The 21,415-nt window shown below is 41.8% G+C and overlaps 2 protein-coding genes across 7 annotated transcripts in view; one reads left to right on the top strand and one right to left on the bottom strand.

Moving 5' to 3' along the window:
* STAG3 (STAG3 cohesin complex component) overlaps nucleotides 1-2,530 on the bottom strand; it is a 34,295-nt gene extending 31,765 nt beyond the window's left edge. The window contains exon 1 of one of the 2 annotated variants that reach the window (XM_074311583.1): nucleotides 2,491-2,530. The gene's annotated coding sequence lies outside the window, so the exon portion shown is untranslated. The remainder of the gene's footprint in view (nucleotides 1-2,490) is intronic. The other variant, XM_074311580.1, reaches the window with a different exon arrangement.
* On the top strand, nucleotides 163-20,873 carry GAL3ST4 (galactose-3-O-sulfotransferase 4). 5 transcript variants are annotated; one of them, XM_074311602.1, is made up of 8 exons: nucleotides 163-456; nucleotides 1,443-1,752; nucleotides 2,113-2,188; nucleotides 5,638-5,720; nucleotides 12,800-13,020; nucleotides 14,812-14,919; nucleotides 15,129-15,432; nucleotides 19,511-20,873. In XM_074311602.1, the coding sequence occupies exons 5-8, from the start codon at nucleotides 12,908-12,910 to the stop codon at nucleotides 20,576-20,578; spliced, it is 1,593 nt and encodes a 530-aa protein (XP_074167703.1). In that variant the 5' UTR covers nucleotides 163-456; nucleotides 1,443-1,752; nucleotides 2,113-2,188; nucleotides 5,638-5,720; nucleotides 12,800-12,907; the 3' UTR covers nucleotides 20,579-20,873. The 5 variants fall into 5 exon arrangements, with proteins under 5 accessions (XP_074167703.1, XP_074167702.1, XP_074167701.1 ...); XM_074311601.1 differs by having other exon boundaries at nucleotides 5,547-5,720; XM_074311600.1 differs by lacking the exons at nucleotides 163-456; nucleotides 1,443-1,752; nucleotides 2,113-2,188 and having other exon boundaries at nucleotides 2,833-5,720.
* The last annotated feature ends 542 nt before the right edge of the window (nucleotides 20,874-21,415 follow it).

Genomic DNA, 21,415 nt, shown 5'->3' with positions numbered 1-21,415 from the left:
TTGCTTTTTTGCTATGTCCCGCCCTGTGGATAAACTTCCTCGTCCGCATTGGCTGAATCCCGTTCCTGACCCCGCCCCCAAGATAATCTCATACTCTCATTGGATGGCTATGCCCCTGACCCTGCCTCCTGGCCGGCTCCGGTCTTCCATTGTCTCCCTCAGTGCAGCCTGATGCCACAGCAGTGCTGGGCCATTGTGTTCTCCAGGCTCGTTCTTCCTCTCGCCAGTGAAGTGGTCCCACTGGCTGTGTACGGTCTTCCCTCATTCTTCGGACTCGCAGTCATGACCTCCCTGTGGTCCCTTCGCTCGCTGCTGCCCCTGTGCTCCGGGCCGGGGCGGGGGACCCGAGGCCAAGGCCGGACCCGAAGCCTCGGCCACTCGGAGCTGCGCTGAGACCCGGCAAGTTCTGGGCCCCGGGCTACAGCCTGAATTTACTGCCTCCCACCCTGATCTCCGGTAAGGGGAGAGCAGGAAGGCTGGGAAACTTCTTCCCCTGCCCCATGGTCGCCCGTCCTTAATAAAGACCACTCCTCATCCCTAAATAAGTCCTTTAATGACTCCATAGTAACCCCGCTTCCCTGAGGACCCCTTGTGCCCATACATACCTATGATAACTGGTTCTATGATAATTGAACTCCCCTTGGAAAGTCTCTCCCCGTTCCTACAGAACCTTCCTTTCTTCATGAGCATCCTTTCTCTGAGACTGACCATAGAGTTGTCCCTGTCTCCACCCTCTTTCCCTTTTAGTCACAGAGTAGTTTCTCACTTAATCCGGTCCTGAGACACCGATTTATAATAATACCTTTCTGTTTCCACATAATCGTATTCCCCACAACTCCCCACACACACACATCCTGTAAGACCTTTAGGACTCTCAGAATGCATTGAGCAATAGTTGGAGGATGTCATTGTCCATAGGGCCATCAGTGAACTGGGGAATGCTAGGGAAGGGAGATCACAGTGACGAGAGAACAAGGGGAATTTTCTTAACGTTTCCTGACATATCACTGTTTCTCAGGTGAGCATCCCCAGGTCTGCCCCCAAGAATACAGGTGCTGCTCCAGTGAAACAAAACAGAAACTGATTAGGGAGACAGAAGATGCCTCTCCCGTAGAGGGAAGTGCATCCTTCCCTGCATATACTTTACTTCCCAGCATTGGAAATTCAGCGGTGAAATCCCTGGTGTCCAAAAACCTAGATTTTTTAGTGTCTTTTTTGTGCTCAGGATCCATGAATCTTTTTCCAACACCCACTCCCCTCTCAAGATAACTAGTTCTTCTTCCCCTAATCTTGACACGATCTAAATTATTTTGTCTTTTTTTTCCCCTTTATTATGTCTGTTCTTTGCTATCTTTTCCTCTTGTCTACCTGCCTCTTGTCTTTTGGTCACACTCTCCTCCTATGCCTCACCCCCCTCTCCACCATCCTTATGTCTATTACAGAGTTTTTCCAAGAGTCACTATCTGCATCTGAGCCCTCCTCTTCATCCTGTGGCCACTTGTTTGTCCAGCATGCACCCAGTGTTCAGTGAACTCTTCTCACAGCCATGTGGCCAATACCGGGGCACCAGCTCAGGATTAGATCATGCCTTGTCTGAATTCTGGTCTCTGTTGGAAAAGGCATTTCCCCTGCTATATATCCACAGTATAGTTGCACTCCTGACTACCTGATTTTTACTTTGCTCACCTGTCTGCATCCCCAAATGGCCATCTACAACCTTTTGGAGAGTCACCTTGATGCCTCCACCTACAGGTAAGATAATCCTTAAATATAAATCATCATACCTCTGTACTTCAAATCTCTGATTCTCCCATTATGTGAGATTTAATTTCACCTAATTTCCCCAAAACTCTGATTCTTTCATACTAGCTGGATAGCAATTCCTCCAGGAATATACCCCAGATTATCTCTGACAATAGCCTTTTGATTTTTTGATACTCTATCGGAAATCTTACCAGCCTTGGCTTTCCATAGATCCCCATAGACATCCAGACTTAAGATCCCTTAGATCTTTAAAGATTCCCTTTCCTAAATTTCCCTCCCCTCTCCAGAAATTAACTGATATCCACTCCCCTGTTGTTTCTACTTCCCCCATATCCCTTTCTTGACTAGGTAACTCAAACTGGCTGTTCACACCTTCACCCAGGGACTGGCAACTGGAAGAGATGTGATCAGCTCAGCATTTAAGGTAAAGATATTAGGGAAAGAGGTGGAAGCCAGAGAAAGATTCCAGTAGAGAGTTTAAATTTAAGGAGACCTGTGTTACTTAACTGTGTTACTCTCTGGTTATAGTAAAAGGACTAGATTCCTTCTCTGTCCTATGGTAAATTTCTGCCCTAAGAAGAGAATAAAAAGACAAATCCCAATTTAAGGAGACCTGTATTATTTGTGTTACTCCCTGGTTATGGTAAAAAGACTAGATTCCTTCTCTGTCCTATGGTAAATTTCTGCCCTAAGAAGAGAATAAATAAAAAGACAAATCCCAATTACCACACTCTGATCATGCTATGCCTTTGATTTCCTTTGCAGATCTCTGGAGGTTATATAGGCATTGTGTCTCATTATATAGCCTTTGGCTATGTCACATCACTAATGTATTATAACAGAATCCCATCATGGAGTGGTGAAATTCATTGTGACATAAGTTAGCTTTTTGTCCATTTATACTATTGTATCTGGAAACTTCTGCTGTTTAACACTGTTTCATCTAATAGGGTGTTTTTTATAATTTATTAATAATATTAATCAGATTATGACTATTGGGAGTTTGGGGAAATTAATTCCTGTGATTTCTGATTTGAGGTATGCTAGTAAATGTTTTAACAATTGGATTTCTGATTTTAAAAAATTCTTCCTAGTATATTTTTAAGCTTAATATGCATTATTTACATTTTCTCCATCATTTTCTTAAATCTAGGCCATCAACAAAACAGTAAGTCAAGCCCTGATTTATAGTATTTACCAAATGTCAAAATTCAAGTGCTCATACTGAAAATTCAGCAGTCAGCTTTTGCAAGTCCCTTTGAATTATTTCTAACACATCCCTGCCTCTCATCCTTGTTACCTGTTTTCAAACTTTATAAAAGATAATTTTCCATAGCCTAGCATTTGAACCTGACATTTCAACCATATTTCATATCTCATACTTCATTGAATCCTGTCCTCCAGCTAAACAAAGGGAATGCTATTCCGAGTTCAGTACACCAAAAATCATTCCTATCTTTGTGACCTTCCTCTTATTATTCCACTTGAAATATCTTTACTCTCCTTTCCACTTATCTGAGCATCACCCTTAAGGTCATCATTTCTATGAAGTCTTCTCTGACTGTCTAACCCTCAATCTCTTATTCTTCTGCATCTTCTACTCCTCCCATAATATTCATCATACATCAGATATTCATAAAGGCAACAGAGCACAATGGAAAGCATGCAGAGCTTAGAATAAATAAGACCTAGGTTAAAATCCTCCCTTTGATACTGTGATTCTGAGACAGTCACACTGAAGAAAGTGTGTCTTAAGCAACTTCCTAAAAGAATCTACTAAATCATAATCCTGGGAATTTCCTATGCTGACAAAAAAAAAAAGTAAAGAGCCTTCCAGTGTCATCATTTATCTTTTAATACTGTTCTTCAATTAAATTGTATAATCTTTGAGATCATAAAGTATGTTTTACCCTTCCATTATTTTCTTTTGTGCCTAACACAGTGCCCTTCAAACTGTAATTATGTAATAAGTGTTTGTTGTTGATGATGATGGTGATGGTGTTCTTTATCCCCAGGTGTCAATGTCTGAGGGCTGTGTCCAGGCTATAATTTGTCCGACTAGCTTTTCCCTATGCCAAGGGGCTCCTTCCTTTTGGCCTTGTCAGGGTTTCTGCCTCAATGTGGCCTGAGGTTGTCTCAGTGGAGGGGGGCTGGATCCAGAGTGGGGGAGTTACTTGGGTGAGAGGGGCCAAGGGAGGACTGGGAAGTGAGACTATCTGGGTAAAAAAAAAAATAAATAAAATAAAATAATTTTTTTTTTAAATCATAAATAAGGGATGAGATGCTGAGAAAAGCTAACCAGGAAGTCTAAAAGGCAAATATCCTCACATTAAGGCCTGGAAAAGATTCTTGGATAAAAGGAAGTCTACTATTCTCTCTTCTTCCTACCAGACACACTCTTGCTCTTGGCAGAGAGGCTCCAAGCCCCTTCTCTTTTGAGATAGCATCTGAGTCCATTGGAGTGAAAATCTCAGAGGGTTTGATGTTTCTGCAGGAAAAAAACATGGGGGTTTCAGCCCAGGTATCAGAGGATGGTGTCTTGGAAAGTGGGAGTGTTGCCATTATTACTGGAAGGAACAAAAGGGCAGAAATTATCTTCTAAAGTTTTTTCTTTACTGTACCACTCAGGTCTTTCAAGGATGTAGGATCCAGCCCCTGCATGTTCTCAGAGAGCTCCTTCACCTCAGGTTGAGGTCAATCAACTGTGGACAGTTCCTCGGTTTTTTTTGTTTGTTTTTAAGATATTTTTTATTAATTTTTATAATTATAACATTTTCTTTGACATATGCATAGGTAATTTTTTTTTTTTTTTTTTACAACATTATCCCTTGTACTCCCTTCTGTTCCGAGTTTTTCCCCTCCTTCCCTCCACCCCCTCCCCTAGATGGCAGGCATTCCCATACATATTAAATATGTTATAGTATATCCTAGGTACAATATATATGTGCAGAACCGAATTTTTTTGTTGTTGTTGCACAGGAAGAATTGGATTCAGAAGGTAAAAATAACCTGGGAAGAAAAACTAAAAATGCAAACAGTTTACACTCATTTCCCAGTGTTCCTTTTCTGGATGTAGCTGATTCTGTCCATCATTGATCAATTGGAATTGGATTAGCTCTTCTCTATGTTGAAGATATCCACTTCCATCAGAATACATCCTCATATAATATCATTGTTGAAGTGTATAATGATCCCCTAGTTCTGCTCGTTTCACTCAGCATCAGTTGATGTCTCTCCAAGCCTCTCTGTATTCCTCCTGCTGGTCATTTCTTATAGAACAATAATATTCCATAACATTCATATACCAGACAGTTCCTCTTGAGGAGGAGTGGCTCACCACAGCTGCAGGAACTAACTTGCCCTGGCTGGTGAGGGAAACCTCTAACAGAAGACAGGAAGATGAAGGTAGTTGAGGATAATATGAATAGTGTGAAAGATATAGCTCCATCTATGGAGCAATGGGAGCTCCCAAGAGCAGCTACACCACACAGTGTCAGGGGCAGTCCTGTCCAGAAACCCCAGATCTGGTGTATCTACATGGATGTCAATGGATGTTACAGAGGAGGCAAAGCCCTGCTGGATAGGAACAGGAGGAAGACAGTAAAATGCTCTCAAGAAATAGGGTATAATGCATAAGCAAAGAGAAAGATCCAAATGAGGATGATTATGGAATGATGGTAGGGACCAGGGTAGAGATATTTAGTGGTTAGAAAGTGATAAGTGGTAGGATAGAGAGAACACAGACAATGAAAACCTTGCTTTCTGATGGTTCATGGCCTCAGGTACCTGCAATCTGTAGTAGGAAACTACTTGGCTGAGCAGATAAACTCTTGAGTTAGAAGTGAACATCTCAGGGCTTAATCTCTCCACAAGGCGGCAAAGACTGCAGCTGGGGGCAGCCACAGCTCGAATGAGAGCAGCAGCACTTGGGCATGACCTGGACCTTCAAGATGCAGGTGAGGATTGCCCCCTATCTTGACTTTTGATCCCTGACTTGACACTGACCCTAACCTTTCAGGGACTTGGGCCTTCTCACTTCATTCTTGACTCCTTTATGGCCTATAGCTCCTTCTGTTGATCTTAACCAAAGCTCCCAAACTTTAATTCCTAACTAATTCAATCTGATGACCAAAGTAAACCAATTCCCCAAAGATACATAAGTATTTCCTATCCTTTTCTTGATCATTCCCATCCCTTGGCATCTCCCTAGCTTTCTGTATGTCCTTTTGACATGGTTTCTGTCTCTATTTCTGTGTTTATGGAGAATATAATATATATGGAGGTATATGGCGTGTAGTCAAGAACTAGTTTTAAAGGCAGGCAGAAGTCCTGATTTACAACTTTCTATGACATTGAACAAAATTCACTTCTTTTCCCTAAGTTTCCTCTATAAAATGGGGGAAGAGGGGTTGAGTCCTTTTATAATGGGGGACTATACACATTTAAATTCAATAAATATTTATGAACAGTTTATTATATGCAGGGCATTATACTAGGCACTGGAGAAACTGACAAAAATGAAGCAGTCTATCCTCAAGGAAGAGAAGAATAACCAATTAGTGAATATAAAATGTATAGAGATAAGTAAATACAAGGAAGGGAGTGGTGATTGGGATGGGATGGTAAAGGAGAGCTCATAAAGTGCTCTAGAAAAATTTTAGTAGAGAAAATAATAAAAATTGGAGAAATCAAAGGTTTCATAGAGGACATAATACCTGAGCCAAGGCTTGCAGATAGATACGGATTTTAAAAGACACATGTGAGGAAAAAAGTATATTCCAGATATGGAGGCCAGCTTAGGTGAATGTATAAAGACAAGACATGATATGTTGGATTTGGGGGACAGCTTATATGCCAATTTGACCTACAAGGACTTTTCCATCTTTGACATTCTGATTCTTGTGAGCATGAGGATGCTAATGATTCTGGGGAAAGGCAGCATTATGCAGATGACTACAGGAGCAGCAGCTGTGGTCCTACCACTCAGAATGATGAGGTCTAGAATTGGGGTACCCAAATGAAATTGAGGCCTAGTGGCAGGTTTGGGGTACAGGGAGTCAAATAGATCTCCCCTGCAATCCCTTGGATTCGGCAAAAGTAGGAGGAGTTAAATGGAGTCTAATGACGATGAAAGAATCCCCTGTAAAGGAATTTACAGACCTGAAAACCTAGATTGATAAAAGAGGTTTATTATGGGGTTTGAAAGTAAGGTTAAAGTCTAGTTAAAAGGTGAAGGTAGAGATAAGAGGGCACCAGAAACAAGTGTTCCAGTGGGCAGAGAGTCCTTGGTGCCAGGCATAGTGCTGGCATGTTTAGACCTTCTGCAAAGAGAGAACTCCAGCTTGGCTCTTTTATAATGAGAGATTTAGCTAAAGGGGCCCATGGGTGGAGTCCCAAGGTGGTTCAGATACGGTGGGGGGCTAGGACAGGCCTGGATCTTCTATTGGAATTCAAAGGGGTGCTTTTGACCAGGATTTGTGAATCAATGCCCTAGCTTCTTGGATTGATAATAAATCATCTAAGAGGGGCTGGAAATCAGAAAGAAATAAATCAATCTGAAAGGACTAGTGCCTTAAAGGGGCTACAACCCGTGTCATTTCCCCTGAAGCAGTTAAAACTTAAATTCATTTAAGGAAAAAAAAAAAAAAAAAAACTTGGGGCAGTCTCTTGTTGAGGCAGAATTGAAGATTTTCTCCTTCAAGTATTTTCTGAGTTCTGGATCCCCTCTTCATTCCCCCCTCAAGTAGTCACCTCCAAATGCATGTGGGATAAAAGGGACAACAATCTCCTCCTAACTGCTTCGAGCTGACAAGGGTCATAGAGATTTTGGGGGTTCATGCCAGGAAGTGAGGCGTGAGGGATGGGGTTTGGAGATGGCAGAGCATCTAAGGGGTGTTTGTCCCAGTCAGTCGTCCCCAGTCAGTTGTCCCATGTTCTCCAGGTTGAAGGGCAGTTGAGAATTCAAAGTTTGAAGTCTAGAGAAAACAAATCTCAGGGACAAATTGAAAGTGGGGTGTCATCCAGTGTTGAGATGAGGATGGGAAATGGGGACTTGATATCTAGTAGATTTAATAAGTCACTGATATTTTTGTGAGGCAGGGTCTAGGGATGGGTGTATCCCTGCTTATCAAGGCTGGAGATCAAGATAAGAATGCATTTTAAGCCCTTAGAAATCTGTGCTGCATTTTTTTTTTTTTTTAAATAATAAAGGGTTGGTTCTTCAATCTTATTAGAAAAATAAGCAAAGATCCTGAACCTTCCCTCCTACTATCCCCACTCTTTTTTTTTTTTTATTTATAATTTTTTTGACAGTACATATGCATGAGTAATTTTTTTTTTTTTAAAATAATATTATCCCTTGTATTCTATCCCCACTCTTAAGAGGGAGGGGTGGAAGGGGTCAGAGGGAGTGCAAAGTTTCAGCGCTGTTTACCCAGCTTGCCAGCCCTTGAGGTATTCCGACTGTCTTGGGATAAACGGGGAAACAGGGCCAGACCCCAATTTCCTACCAGCAAGCAAGATCCCAGCGCTGGGGGGGGGCAGTTCAGCCCCTGTGGTGTTTGCTGATGTAGTTTCTCCAGTGTTCCTCCTACTCGCACTCAGGACAGAGACTGGGGTCTCCTGGGACAGTTTCTGTGGCACCTAGAGGGCTAAGTCTGGGAGAGATTTGTATTAAAAAGGCACCTCTGCTCTGAGTTTGTTTTTTTTTGTTTTTTTTCTTTTTGAGGAACCAAATCAAATCAAAGGGAAACCAACAGCTATTAGAAGCAGAGTGGAAGAAACATTGAGGGCTCAGAATGGGATCCTCTAGTTTTGACCTTAGTATATTGGCCTTGAACCCCTAAAAAAAAAGTTGAGGGTGTGGGAGGGTTCCAGGTCTCATTAGGCTGAGTTTTTCAGCTTTGAAAGTGACTAGTGTGCTGGGTGTGATTCTACTGGATGCTTTTTGCCAGAGGGCAGAAGTTTTAATCAGTCCCAGGATTTGAAAGAAAAAAAGCACTTTTAAGGATGGACTTTTCCAGAGAGTTGGTGAGTGGAGAGATTGGAATTCAGCTAATCTATTCGAGTTTAGGTTTTGAGATTGAGGTATTTTTCTCAAGCCCAGTGTGTCTCTTGCATTAAGAGACAGCTTAAAGGAGAAAATCTCTAGGCATGGAGGAGAGAAGCTGACCCAAAGACCTATAGGAATTTGTCTGCCCAGATGTCCCTGGTGCCCAAAAAATCTGAACCCAAGCCTTGCTTCGTGGGAGGGCCACCAATGATAATCCATGACAAGGGCAAGGCTCTCCAGAACAGTTCTGCCAGTGATCCTCCGGGGAATTTGAATTGTCCCCCACTATAGAAAGGTGATGTGGTAGGCTTACCTCAGTGAAAACCTCGTAAGATGGCCACCAATGGGCAGGATAGAGAAGGAGAAGTGTGGTAGGAAAGTGTTCTCCATTCAATAGCTCCTCGCCTAACTCTAAATAGTATTCATATTCTATAGCCCCTGAGCTCCTTGAGCTGTAGTGCCAGAGAAACTGAGGTAGAACTGTGACATAACAGAGCAAGGAAAAATTTTTCAGGGGAATATAGACAAGTATAGAACAAAGAACAAGTCTAGAGAGAGAGTTTGAGAAAAAGGCAACAGGAAAGACAGACCTCTTTCCTTAAAGGTGTTCACCGAGTTGAAGTTAAGGAGTTTCGACAATAGGTTCCATCTTTCCCTCTTATCTCATTTCCTGCTGCAGTCAGGGAATGAGAAGAGAAAAGAAAGAAGCTAACTTCACTCTCAACAATTTAATTTGCCTTGATTTCGAATTTTATTCCCCAGCCATCATTCTAAAGGTCTTTCTTGAAGCTGCAACCTGGCCAGGGTTAGAGCTCAGAAAAGAAATCTTTAATTGTTGGCAGGGGCATAGAATGCCAGTGCAGAAAAATGAGAGAATGTGCTAAGAGCAAAAGGTGTTGGGACTGAGAAAATTAGGATTTAGGAGCGAAAAGTTCCCACCTGTAAAGTTAGGTAGGAAAGAGAGAGAGACACAGAGAAAGAGGGGGAAAAGAGAGGGAGAAGGGGAGAGAGGGAGAGGGGAGAGAGAGAGATAGACAGCCTGGTTTCAGGAGATAGCTAGGCTATCTCTCCACAAGCAGGTGAGGAAAGTTTAAGTGCCCTGAGACTAGAGGAGAAAAAAACTTAGCAGTTTGAAATCCCCTCTTTGTAGACAGCTTCGTGAGTGTGCAAAAGTGGAATTTTGAGGCTTTTACAGTTAAAAGGCTGTGACAAGAGGCACTGATCTAAGGCAGGGAAACCAGTCCTGTTTTAAAATATATGGGACAAGCATGCTTCCTGAGAGGGCTGGAAGCTGCAGCTCCTAAGAAGCCCAGTCGTCCAGATTGCCGGCAAAATTCCATTTTAAAAGTTGGTTTCTGGAGATCTGAGAAGATTAAGATTGAGTCCCCAACCACCCACTGTATAGTACCCCAAGAAGGGGACAGGATAGGGGCATTTAAATGGCAGGTTACCAAGCCATAGGGGAGAGGTCTGAAAAAGGCCTTGAGTTCTATGATTCCCCACTCCATGGGGGAAGGGGAGAAAAAGATGCCATCTTACCCGGTGCGGTGCGTCCCCTAATGTCAAGGTCTCCTCTGGTGATTCCACGCAGGAACTTGAGGGCGGGGTAGCTCATCTAAGCCCCCCAAATATTGCTGGGAGAGCAAGACCTGAAGGAGACAGCCCCACCCCTCTCCAAGGAGTAGCAGCTGTGGGTAGAGACATATCTCCAAGCTCACCCCAATTCAGTGACCTTTCTCCTCGTGGCTACAGCCTGACCATTAGAGACTCCATTGTATTTAGCAGTGGAGTGGGAGAAGGACCCAAACACGGCTCCTCTTAATTTCTCCTGTTATCTCCCTAGAACAGATCAAATAGAGTGTCTCCTTGGTCTGGGGGGGGATGTTAAAGAGACACTTCCTCTTCTATCTCAGAGTTCCTGCCTGAGAGCAGGGTTTTCTGGTGAAAGAAAAAAAGATTAGAAATGTCTTGAGATGCATAAAAAGGTCCTTTGTCTCTGGGCGGGTTTGGATAGGAGTTTTCTCAAGCCAAGCATCTACTCAAGGATTTTACAGGCAGAGGTGTATCTAGATTGTGGACAGGTAAAAGCTTTTAGTTTTCCAAATTCTTGCAGCCTTGTATCTATAGAGGCAGAGAGTGAGGCAAAAGGAGGCTTTTTGTCAGTCCATAGCAATTCGAATTGTGCACAAATGTAGAGCTCTAACAATGACCCAAGCCTGACTGAGTGGCTTGGGTGTCCACTGCAGGATAGGGAAAGAAAAAAGTTTTTTACCTTGTCCAGAGTTCCAGATTTCCTGGTCCTGCTATCTCTAAAAATAGAATGTGACAAAAAGAGGCCTTTTTGCCTGAAATGCAAATACTCTCCTCAGGAGAATACTGCCCGAAGCCCAGACCTGGTCTGGGTGCCCACTACCTTTAGAGATAGTGAGACGAAAAAAGGAACACAGATAATTCTTCCCGGAAGACTACTGTACGAATAGCTCAAAACCCAGATTGGTTCTGAGTGCCCTGAAAAGGTTGAGGTTCTGTTTAGTCACCAAATTATGTATGGTTTTAGGGGATTTTGGTTAGGGAACCAAATGATGAGGTCTAGAATTGGGGTACCCAAATGAAATTGAGGTCTAATGGCAAGTTTGGGGTACAGGGAGTTATAAAGCTCCCCTGCAATCCCTTTGGATTTGGCACAAGGAGAGGGAATTAAATGAGGTCTAGTGGCGGCGCAAGAGTCCCTTGTAATTTATAAACCCGAAAACCTAGATTGAAAAAAGAGGTTTATTATGGGGTTTGGAAGTAAGGTTAAAGTCTAGTTTAAAAGTGAAGGTAGAGATAAGAGGGCACCAGAAACAGTGTTCCAGTGGGTAGAGAGTCCTTGGTACCAGGCATGGTGCTGGCATGTTTAGACCTTCTGCAAAAAGAAGACTCCAGCTTGGCTCTTTTATGAGAGATTTAGCTAAAGGGGCCCATGGGTGGAGTCCCAAGTTGATTCAGATCTGATGGGGGCTGGGAGAGCCCAAGTTGGCTCAGATCCAGTGGGGGGCTGGGACAGGCCCAGATCTTCTATTGGAATTCAGAGGGGTGCTTTTGACCAGGATTTGTGAGTCAATGTCCTAGCTTCTTGGATTGATAATGTATCAACTAGGAAGGGTTGGGAATCAGAAAGAAATAAATCAGTCTGAAAGGACTAATTCCTTAAAGGGGCCACAACCCACATCAAGACCTCCAAGAAGGAATACTCCTGGGGTTAAAGGAGGTGGTGGTAGTAGTTACAACTACAGTGATGCCAGGAGTAAGGTGGTTTCTGGGAATCTTTCTACCCATCCACTTCTCCTACCCCTAGTCCTGAACCTGCTTGGGCCTCAGCAATAGGGGTAGAAAGGATGGGATATTCCCCAGCAACTAAAAAAGCTAAATGGAACAACTGAGTCTGGGTAGAGTGGGGACCGCTAAGAGAGCATGGGGTAAGTGGCTGGAGTTACAAATCCAATTGGACAAGAGGGTGGAAGTTAAAAAATATTTATTTTTTCATTTGATAGGGGTTGGAGCTATTTGAGGGGCATTCTTTAGGATTCTCCAGTCTGGGGCAAGGAGGATATCTACTCCTTTGGGTAGATAGGGTTGTTGAGGTAAATCAGAGGAATGGGGGAGAAGAGAGAAAATGGGGTATAAGGACAGTTTGATTGTAGGAAGGAGGTAAAAGGGCAAAATGACTAAGTTTCTGGGTTGATTTTTTTCAATCTGTTATTAAAAAAACAAAAATTGAAAGTCTATTACTATAATTATCCATTCTCTTTTATCCATATCCGCACCTTCTTCTTTTAATTCTGCAAATATTGGACATTGTGTCCATTGTGTTTTTCTATGCTTCTCAACATGCTTGTCAATTTTTCAACTTGATTCAGTCTCTGACCTTTGTTTCTGCTGCTCTCTATTAAGGATTAAGTTTTATCTGTGCTTTGTTTTCCCTTTATATTTCTAAAACTGAAGAGGGAGAGGTAAAAGCTGAGACTTGGAGAAGAGCAAAGAAAGATGCAAAAAGGAGGCAATCGACTGGGAGAGATGTAGAAAAAGGAAGACACCAACGAAGACGCTGAGATGAAGTCTGGACAAAGGGAGAGGGAGGGAGAAAAAAGAATCTGGGGCGGAGCTGAACAGGGAGAAAGTTCTGAAGAAAAAACTGAGTTCCAAGGAAGCAAGCTGTGGCTGGGGTGAGAAGTGAAGAAGGGCTTAGCTACCCACTCCATACCCCTAGAATCATTTTGTAAGTGAAAGTGTAAGGCAAGAGGCAAAAAATGATTGGGGGTGGGAGAGAGGGGGTCGAGGGGGATGTGCTTTGGGGGAGGGGGGAGTTTCCCGGAGGGGACGAATTTGAGCATAGAGAGCTAGTGTCGACAGTGGGGATAAGCTGGAAGTTATTTGGGCTAACACAGCTGTGGTTGACATGATTGGAAAGAGATGGGCGTAGGCGTTGGGAAGCTGAAATAAGGGAACGGAAGAAACTTGAAAGTCTAATATTAAGGTGAGCCCTATAAATTAGAAATGGGCAGAGAAAAGAAAGGCTAGTACATCATGTGGTAGTAGAAATGGCATCTGCCCCAGAAATGATTTAGGCAGAATCACCGTATAGGAGGGTATGATTATATGTACAAGTGGGAGCCTGAGGCTAAGCCTCCCTCCCCATTCTCTTGTTAATTTGGAGATAAAGGGAACTTTTGTCTCTTCTCCCGTAGCCTCTTTCCGGGACTGACCCCTTAGGGAATTCCATCCTTTTTGTCTCTTTTTATTTCTTTGATTCCAAAGGAGAATCTGGGGAGGTATTTGGAACCTCAAGAAAGCATCAATTTCTCCTCTAGTTTTTCATTTCTAAAGATAGGGTGCTGCAGTATTGAGGATTGTTTAGAACTGGGGTGACTGTTCTCTGCTTCAGGATTGTGGAGAGGAAGTGATACCTGAATTTCAGACCACATCAGAAAGTCCCCTCCCTTCCTTTATTTTTACCAACCAGTCCCTCTCTTGCATCTCATTCTATCAGAGCCGGCACAGCCTCTTCCCTATCCTCTTTCCCATCATCTTCCCTTATGAAGTGTTCCCTTTCTCGTTAAAGAAATTGAGCAAACTCAGTGAGATTGCTTTTTTCAAGATTTGGAATACCAAAGTCAGGATGAAATATTTAACTTGTTCTTAAAAAGCAGATTTTTTTTTTTTAAGTTTACTGTAAAGAATTTCCTAACTAATATCAAAGCCATAGAGTGGGCTGCCCTATAAGGTAATAAGTAGAATTCCCTATAGTTGCTTGTGAAGTACAGACTGCAGGAACACTAGCCAGGATGCTACAATATGCTTCAGGTAGGAATTAGGCTGGAAAGTAATTAAGTCCCTTACAAATCTAAGATTCTGTGGCTCTGACTGGAATAATCTCTCATTGTTAACAGAACTGACCTTGCTCTGTTTTATTCCATCAATTTTCTTGTTACCCTCTTTTTACCATTCTCTAAAATCCCTCCAGGCATTGTTGAGGGAGCATAGTAAGTAGAAATAGAAGTAGAAGATTACGGATAAAGGCAGAGTCAGAGAGACAAGGTTGGGAGGCAATCAATTTTCCCTCATATGAAAGACTCTGGGTGATGGGGCTACCGAGGGATCCTATGCCTCCACTATCACCTTAAGAAGAGGATCAATAACAGAAAAGGTACCCAATTAAATGGGTGCAGTGAGGTTTAGTGTAAGTTGAATAGTGAATGTGAGGACAAGGGATGAAGAATGGGAAGTTGCTCAGGCATTAGCTATAGTCTTAGCACCTTTTCCCAATCTGCACCCCCACTCCCAGACGCTGAGGTTGTAAAAAATCTGCCAACTCAGGAAACATCCACAGCCAAAGTTAAAAAGGAATGGAGAAAGACAATTACACATCTGGATACACAGCTCAGCTTCTGTATGCCTTTTTCTAACTACCAATTTCTCTGTGTTCTTCTTAATTAACCTTTCTGTTATTCCAACAGGATGATGCGTCTCTGGCTCTGGGGGTCCAAGAGCCTCTGGGTTGCTTTGATAGTCTTCATGACCATTGGATTAGCACTCCAGATTTGGCAATGGCCTTTCCAGAGGAGGTGAGCTCCCCCTATTCCCAAATCCCAATGCCCCTTTTTTACTGGCTCCAGACCCCAATATCATTTTTCCAGTTTCTGAGGACTCTGGATGTAAAGGAAAAGACTATAGTATAAGAGAGATTACCCTAAAGATTCTCTAAATAAAATCAAACTAAATATGGTATGCCCAATATTTGTACATCTTTTTCTTTCTCCCCTCTTTGCTCTAGGCCTCCTGGGCTATATTTTCAACAACTGTGGGCTTCTACCTCTGGCTCTTTGGCCTCCTCCTGCAATCCTCAGAAGCAGCTTGTATTCCTGAAGACTCATAAATCTGGGAGCAGTTCTGTACTAAGCCTTCTCCATCAGTATGGGGATCGACACAGCCTACGCTTTGCTCTCCCTGTCCGATACCAGTTTGGATACCCAAAGTTCTTCCAGGCTACTTCAGTCAAAGGTTACCTCCCACATGGTGGGGGACCTCAGCCTACTTTCCACATCCTTTGTCACCACATGAGATTCAACCTACCAGAGGTAGGTAAGGTAGGGGGCAATGGCAATGGAAGCAAAAGTAGGGTTGTCTCTTTACCTTGTTAGTTGCTCCGAGTCATATTCTGATACTCCACCTACACCTGGTTCTCCCTCTAGGAATTTCATATGTAATTTTACCCTCTTGAGGTTTTCTCATCCCTTGTCTCTTCCCTCCAGATCCTCAAAGGTCTCTTTCCCTTTTCCATACTCCCATTGGCTCCCCTATATCCCCCTTTTCCCTCTGGCTTAGGCCTCCAAATTATTCATCACCTCCTGATCTGTTTTCCTCTCAGCTATTTCTATCATGTATTCAGAGGTCCCTTCTATATAAGTCCCATTTATGTGGGAAGCTGGAAGGTAAGGAAGCAGTCTTCACTCTTAGGAAACCTCCATTATTTAAAAAATAAAACAAAACAAAACAAAACATGACACACAGGAGAAGGGTTTATGGTAAAGAATTGCAGTGAAAAGAGAATGTAGCTGTTGAGGAAATACAAAGAAGAAAAAGATTCCTGGAGGAGAAAAGTTTTACAAGATGTACTAGAGGCAAACTGATGGCAAGAAGGAAAATAGGCATTAAAACAATAAGATGTCAGATCTAGAAAGGATCTTATATATTTAGTACAATTCCCCCTGTAACAGAAAAAGAAATTGAAGTCCAGAGGTGCCTAAAGTAATAAGAAATAGTAATAAATTGTATCTGGATTAAAGTTCAAAACCCATGCATGGGTGTCATGGACAAAGTCTCTTTTGGAGATAATGGAATGATCATATACAGAACTGTAGTAAGTTTATTTGCAAAAGAACTATTCTGGGAAGCAATAAAATTGAAATATATGATTGAGTGAGAAAGAGAATTAAAAGAGCCTGAATGTCAGAACAAGTTATGAATTTGATCCACTGAGCAAGTGGAGCCATGATCAGAGAAAGATGTGATAATGATGATGAAGGTAATGACTGACATTTATAAAGAACTTTTAAGATTCGCAAAATGCTTTATATTCATCTTCTGATGTAATAAAAATTATATTTGATGAAGATCAGTTGAGTTATGACATAATCATCAATAAATTCACCAAACATCCATGGAATAATCTTAGACTTTGGGGATACAAAACAGATACAGTTTAATGTTTCTGCCCCTCAAGCAGCTATCTGATACGCCCAGGGAAAGGGGAGTGAAAAAGTAAACAAATACAGAATGCAGAGCAGAATGTAATATATGAAATTACAAAGAATTATAGCCACAATTATAGTCACTTAGCATGGTGAGAACATGCTCTCTTTCAGTTTCTCAAGGCATCCTTTTTCATGAAGGAGATAGAATTTGAGGTAGGAGATTTCAAGAGAAATATGGAAGAAACCTGTGGGATAATATAAGCTGTTTGCAAAACTTTATATAGAGAGTTCTAGAGAACTGGATATGAAAAAAAAAAAAAAAAAAAAGATATGAAAAGGTAGGTGAGGCCAGATTGTATAGAGCCTTGAATGTTAATTTACTTTTTTTTTACAGTAGGTAAAAGTATTAGAAAATAGATGAAAACTAGAGGGAAGAGAAAGAAGGATGCTGAAGGAGTTAATTTGGTAGCCATCATCTCAATAAAAAAGGAAGACATTTACTATAGATGAGAGGAAAAAGGAAGGTGGAGGCTTAAAGTTTAGAAGAGCTGTTATACTGAATGTTGCCTAACCAGGGAAGTCCATTGATATTGATACAAATTTTCAATGGACTTCATCAATTTGTAAATTCTCTGACTAGCATTCCTTTGCTTAGAAGTAGAAGAAAAGATTGTTATCTGGAGTTAGAGATTAGTAGAGTAGAAAAGTGGGCTCAAGTGACATATATGTTGAAATGACTAAATATATCACTAAAACTGAATAGAGAAGGAAAATAGTTGGAAAAAGTAGTGGTGATAGAATGAATAATGAAGCACTTACTAAATATTTAACCATATACATAGCACTGGGCAGTCCCTAACTTCAAGGAGCTCATATTCTAATCAGGGAATAACAAGTATAGAAGATTTTAGTCAAATGGAAAAATTCCAAAATCTTTAGGGCACAGTGACAAAGTTGATATCAATGAATATTTTCCACTGATAAAATTACAGTTTCTGATGTTGAACTATCTGACAGTACCAAAGACTTTAGTGGCAAGTGGTTTATTGCTACAAGATTTGCTTCCCAGGATGATGGCTGAAGGGGCACTGAGCTAGAAGCATTGCTATTTCCAAGGCTCTTGGTTTCCTCAGGATCTGAAGAGAGATCTAAAGGTCAAAAAGATAGTATTGATGTTCTGAATTGCCCTGTCCATTCTGCATTCTGAATCTTTTTCTCTGGGTGCCCCCTGCTTTAGCTAGATTTTGTTTGAGGGCAAAGGAAGAAAACTCCTATTATTTCTGTTTCTTGTAACAAGTTTTCTGAAAGGAAATAGATCAGTAAAGCTGTCTCTTCAGAACAAAGGCATGGCTGTAATATAGTTATGTCGCTTTAGATTAAAAGCTCCTTGAGAGCAAGGAACTACATCTTAACTATATGCTCACTGAATGTGAAAAGGTATGGGTACAGTGCCTAGCACTGTATATCACATCCTATCAAAGGCCTTAATAAAGGTTTACTGAATGAGTGAAGAAATATAGGGTAAGCTCTCTGGACCACTGCTACCTATTGGGAATTGTCAATCAATCAATCTGCATATATTAAGGACTTACTAAGTGCTGGGCACTATGTTGGGCTCTTGGAAATGCAAATAAAAACAACAAAATAATCTTGAAAGGGAAAGATATATATGGCGTAAATATAAAATAAATTTATATTATATGCAACAATCAGCCTAGAATCAGAAACATCCAAATGTCTCAGATGCTATCTGTTTGATTCTGGGCATTACTTAACCTTTGTCTTCCTTCCTCATTTGTAAAAAGGAAATAACAGTACTTACCTCTCAGGATTGTTGTGAGGATCAAATGACACAACTTTAAAGCCTCAAGCACAATGCGTGATACAGAGAAATAATATAAATGTTAGCTCTACACATGTCCAACTCTTCACAATTCCTTTTGGAATTGTCTTGGCAAAGATACTGTAGTAATTTGCCATTTCCTTCTCCAGCTCACTTTACAATTGAAGCTGACTCCAGGCCACTATATCACTTAGCTCCCCAGATGTCAGATGTTATCATTATTACACACAAAATAATTAAGTACAAGATAGTTTGGGAGGACAACAATAGCACATAGGCAGTCAGGAAAGGCTTCATGAAGAAAATGATTATGCCTTAAAAGAAAAAGAATTGTCTCTTTCCAATGATGAGAGGTATTATATGAGGAAGAGAAAAGGAAGGACTGGTATGTGAAGTCGAATTTGGCTAGATTGGCCTATAACAGACACTCCTCCTCCCTTAGCTTTTTCTGCCACCAACATAGTGCTAAAATAAAAACTTTCCATTATTCTCTTTGTGCCTAGATTGATGTTGTTTAAATAGCCTTTGTCCCTAGGTCCCTTGTTAACTGAAATCTCTCTGCACAAGACAGTATGTTATATGTTGCTTGCAAAGTGCTTTTAAGTCAAAGGAGGAAATTATTTTGACTTAATGGGTTACAACCAATTATGCTTTGAATGACAAAATAGGATTTTAATAGAATTTAGAGAGAGAATATTGTAGTTAAAGTAATAAATGATAACAGCAAAGAAACTGGGCTTCAAAAATCACAAGGCAAATTTAGGACATACTGAGTTAATCCAGTTTGTAATTTAGGAAACATGTAGTAGGACATAAAGATGGACAAACAGGTAATAGTCAAATAGTAGGGAGTTTAAATTTTTTTTATGAAATCACTGAGAAGTCACTGAGGATTTTTGAACAGAAGAGTGCTTCAAAGTGGTGATTTAGGTAAATTTAGATGTGTTATATGAGCTTGAAGAAGAGACTGGAAAAAGAAGACCAGTTAGGGGGCTATAGTGTTACTACAATTGCTGAACAATGAAATAAGGGTGAATGTGAGAGATGCTAGAATGACATCCCACCTTGTTTCTTTCCTGACTCCTTATTTCTTTCCATATCCCTTATTATGCCTTACAGGTACTCCGGGTTATGCCCCCGGATAGTTTCTTCTTCTCCATTGTCCGAGATCCTGCAGCACTGGCAGTTTCTGCCTTCTCCTACTACAAATCTGTATCATCTGCTTTCCGTGCAGCACCATCTTTGGCAGCTTTCCTAGCTTCGCCACGAGCATTCTACCGGCCAGGGGGCCGTGGGGACCACTATGCCCGGAACTTACTCTGGTTTGATTTTGGCCTTCCTCTCCCCCAGGAAATAAGGGCATTGAAGAAGTATCCTAAACCCTTCAAAAAAATCCAGTCCTCGGATATACATATTTGGCCATCTAACTCTGCATCCCAGCCCTCAGAACTTGATCCCAACTCTCTCTTCAAACTTCCTCATACTACATCCCACATCCAATTAGCTGACCACTCCATATCCCTTAGCCCTGCTTCTATAACAGATTCATTATCTTCATCTTTCATCCAATGGGCTCTGGCCTGGCTAGACTCAATCTTTGACTTGGTCTTGGTGGCAGAATACTTTGATGAGTCACTGGTGCTTTTGGCAGATGCCTTGTGCTGGGGCCTGGATGATGTAGTAGGCTTTGTACATAATGCCCAGGCAACTAGTATTAAGAGTGTCAAAGGTCATAAAGGGATCAAAGATCATGGTGGAATCATGGATAAACAATTAGCTACTAGGGCTAGAGCTTGGAATAACCTAGACTGGGCTCTCTATGTCCACTTCAATCACAGCCTATGGAACCGTGCAGACCGTTATGGGAGGGTGAAGCTTGCTTCAGCAGTAGCCAAACTTCGAGCCCGAAGGTCAGCATTGGCTTCCCACTGCCTTTTGGGGGGAGGAGCTGTGGATCCTGGTCAAATAGCTAACCTCCAGCTTCGTCCTTTCCAGTTTGGGGCCCGAGGGGTTCAGGGCTATGTACTGAAAAAGGGGCTGAGCCCCCAAGATCATGAAGAGTGTGAGCGCCTTGCTACTCCAGAATTGCAGTATAAAGACAAGCTAGATGCCAAGCAGTTCCCCAAAGCTGTTTGGTCACCCTCCTACCCTCCTAATGCCATAAACCCATGCCCCAAGGGCAACTGAGATTAGAAAGGAGACACAAAATCTAATAATAAAAGTGTTGGGTTGCCAAAGAGGACAAGGAACAGGACAATTTGCTGCTGTAAATCTTGCAGTTCCTTGAGAGCAGGTATCAAACAGGGCCACACTGTCTCCAAGGCCCTAACTCTTCCCCATTCCCCTTAGACTTCCTTATCAATCCCTTATCAATCACTTCTTGCATCTTTTTTAAGCCTCATGGTAAGTTCCATGTAATAACTCTCAACTCCCTAGAAGGGTCAAAAGGTTAAAAGGTGAAATAAACTCAGAAATTTACCTTATGCTTAAGTGCTGATTGTGAAATTTTGAAGATGGAACGCCCTGAAATGAGAGCTAACATGCGTTTAGCATTTTATATACATTATTTCGCTTGTTTCACAACAACTTTAAGTAGGTACTATGAGTTTTATCCCCATTGAATTTATGATGAGAAAGGCTGCCTAACACAATAGAACAATTGAACTCTCCTATAATTTAGCTGTGTGACCATCGAAAACTCACCAAACCTTTCAGGGCTCTGTCAAGGCTGATTACATGACAGATCGGCAGCACAGGAGGGAGTTAATCACACCGGGAATTGCACACTAGGTAAATCATAGGTCCAATACCGACTCCCATCCCTTCTCCCCAAAAATAAGATAGATGAAGCTCAGAGTTTCTGTCTCAAATTCAGTATTCCCAGGCTTACTTGAGGGGAGACTCAAGACACAAGAGGTTAACCTCGAGTTCCAAGAGTCTTCCCAGATAGATACGAGAGCACGAAAGCCCCGCCCCCTCAGGATTTCCGGTTTATTTCCCCCTCCCTCCGGTTCCCTCACCCTC

Source organism: Sminthopsis crassicaudata, chromosome 4 (assembly GCF_048593235.1).
Source record: "Sminthopsis crassicaudata isolate SCR6 chromosome 4, ASM4859323v1, whole genome shotgun sequence".
NCBI classification, from domain to species: domain Eukaryota; kingdom Metazoa; phylum Chordata; class Mammalia; order Dasyuromorphia; family Dasyuridae; genus Sminthopsis; species Sminthopsis crassicaudata.
This window is presented reverse-complemented; position numbering and strand designations above follow the sequence as displayed.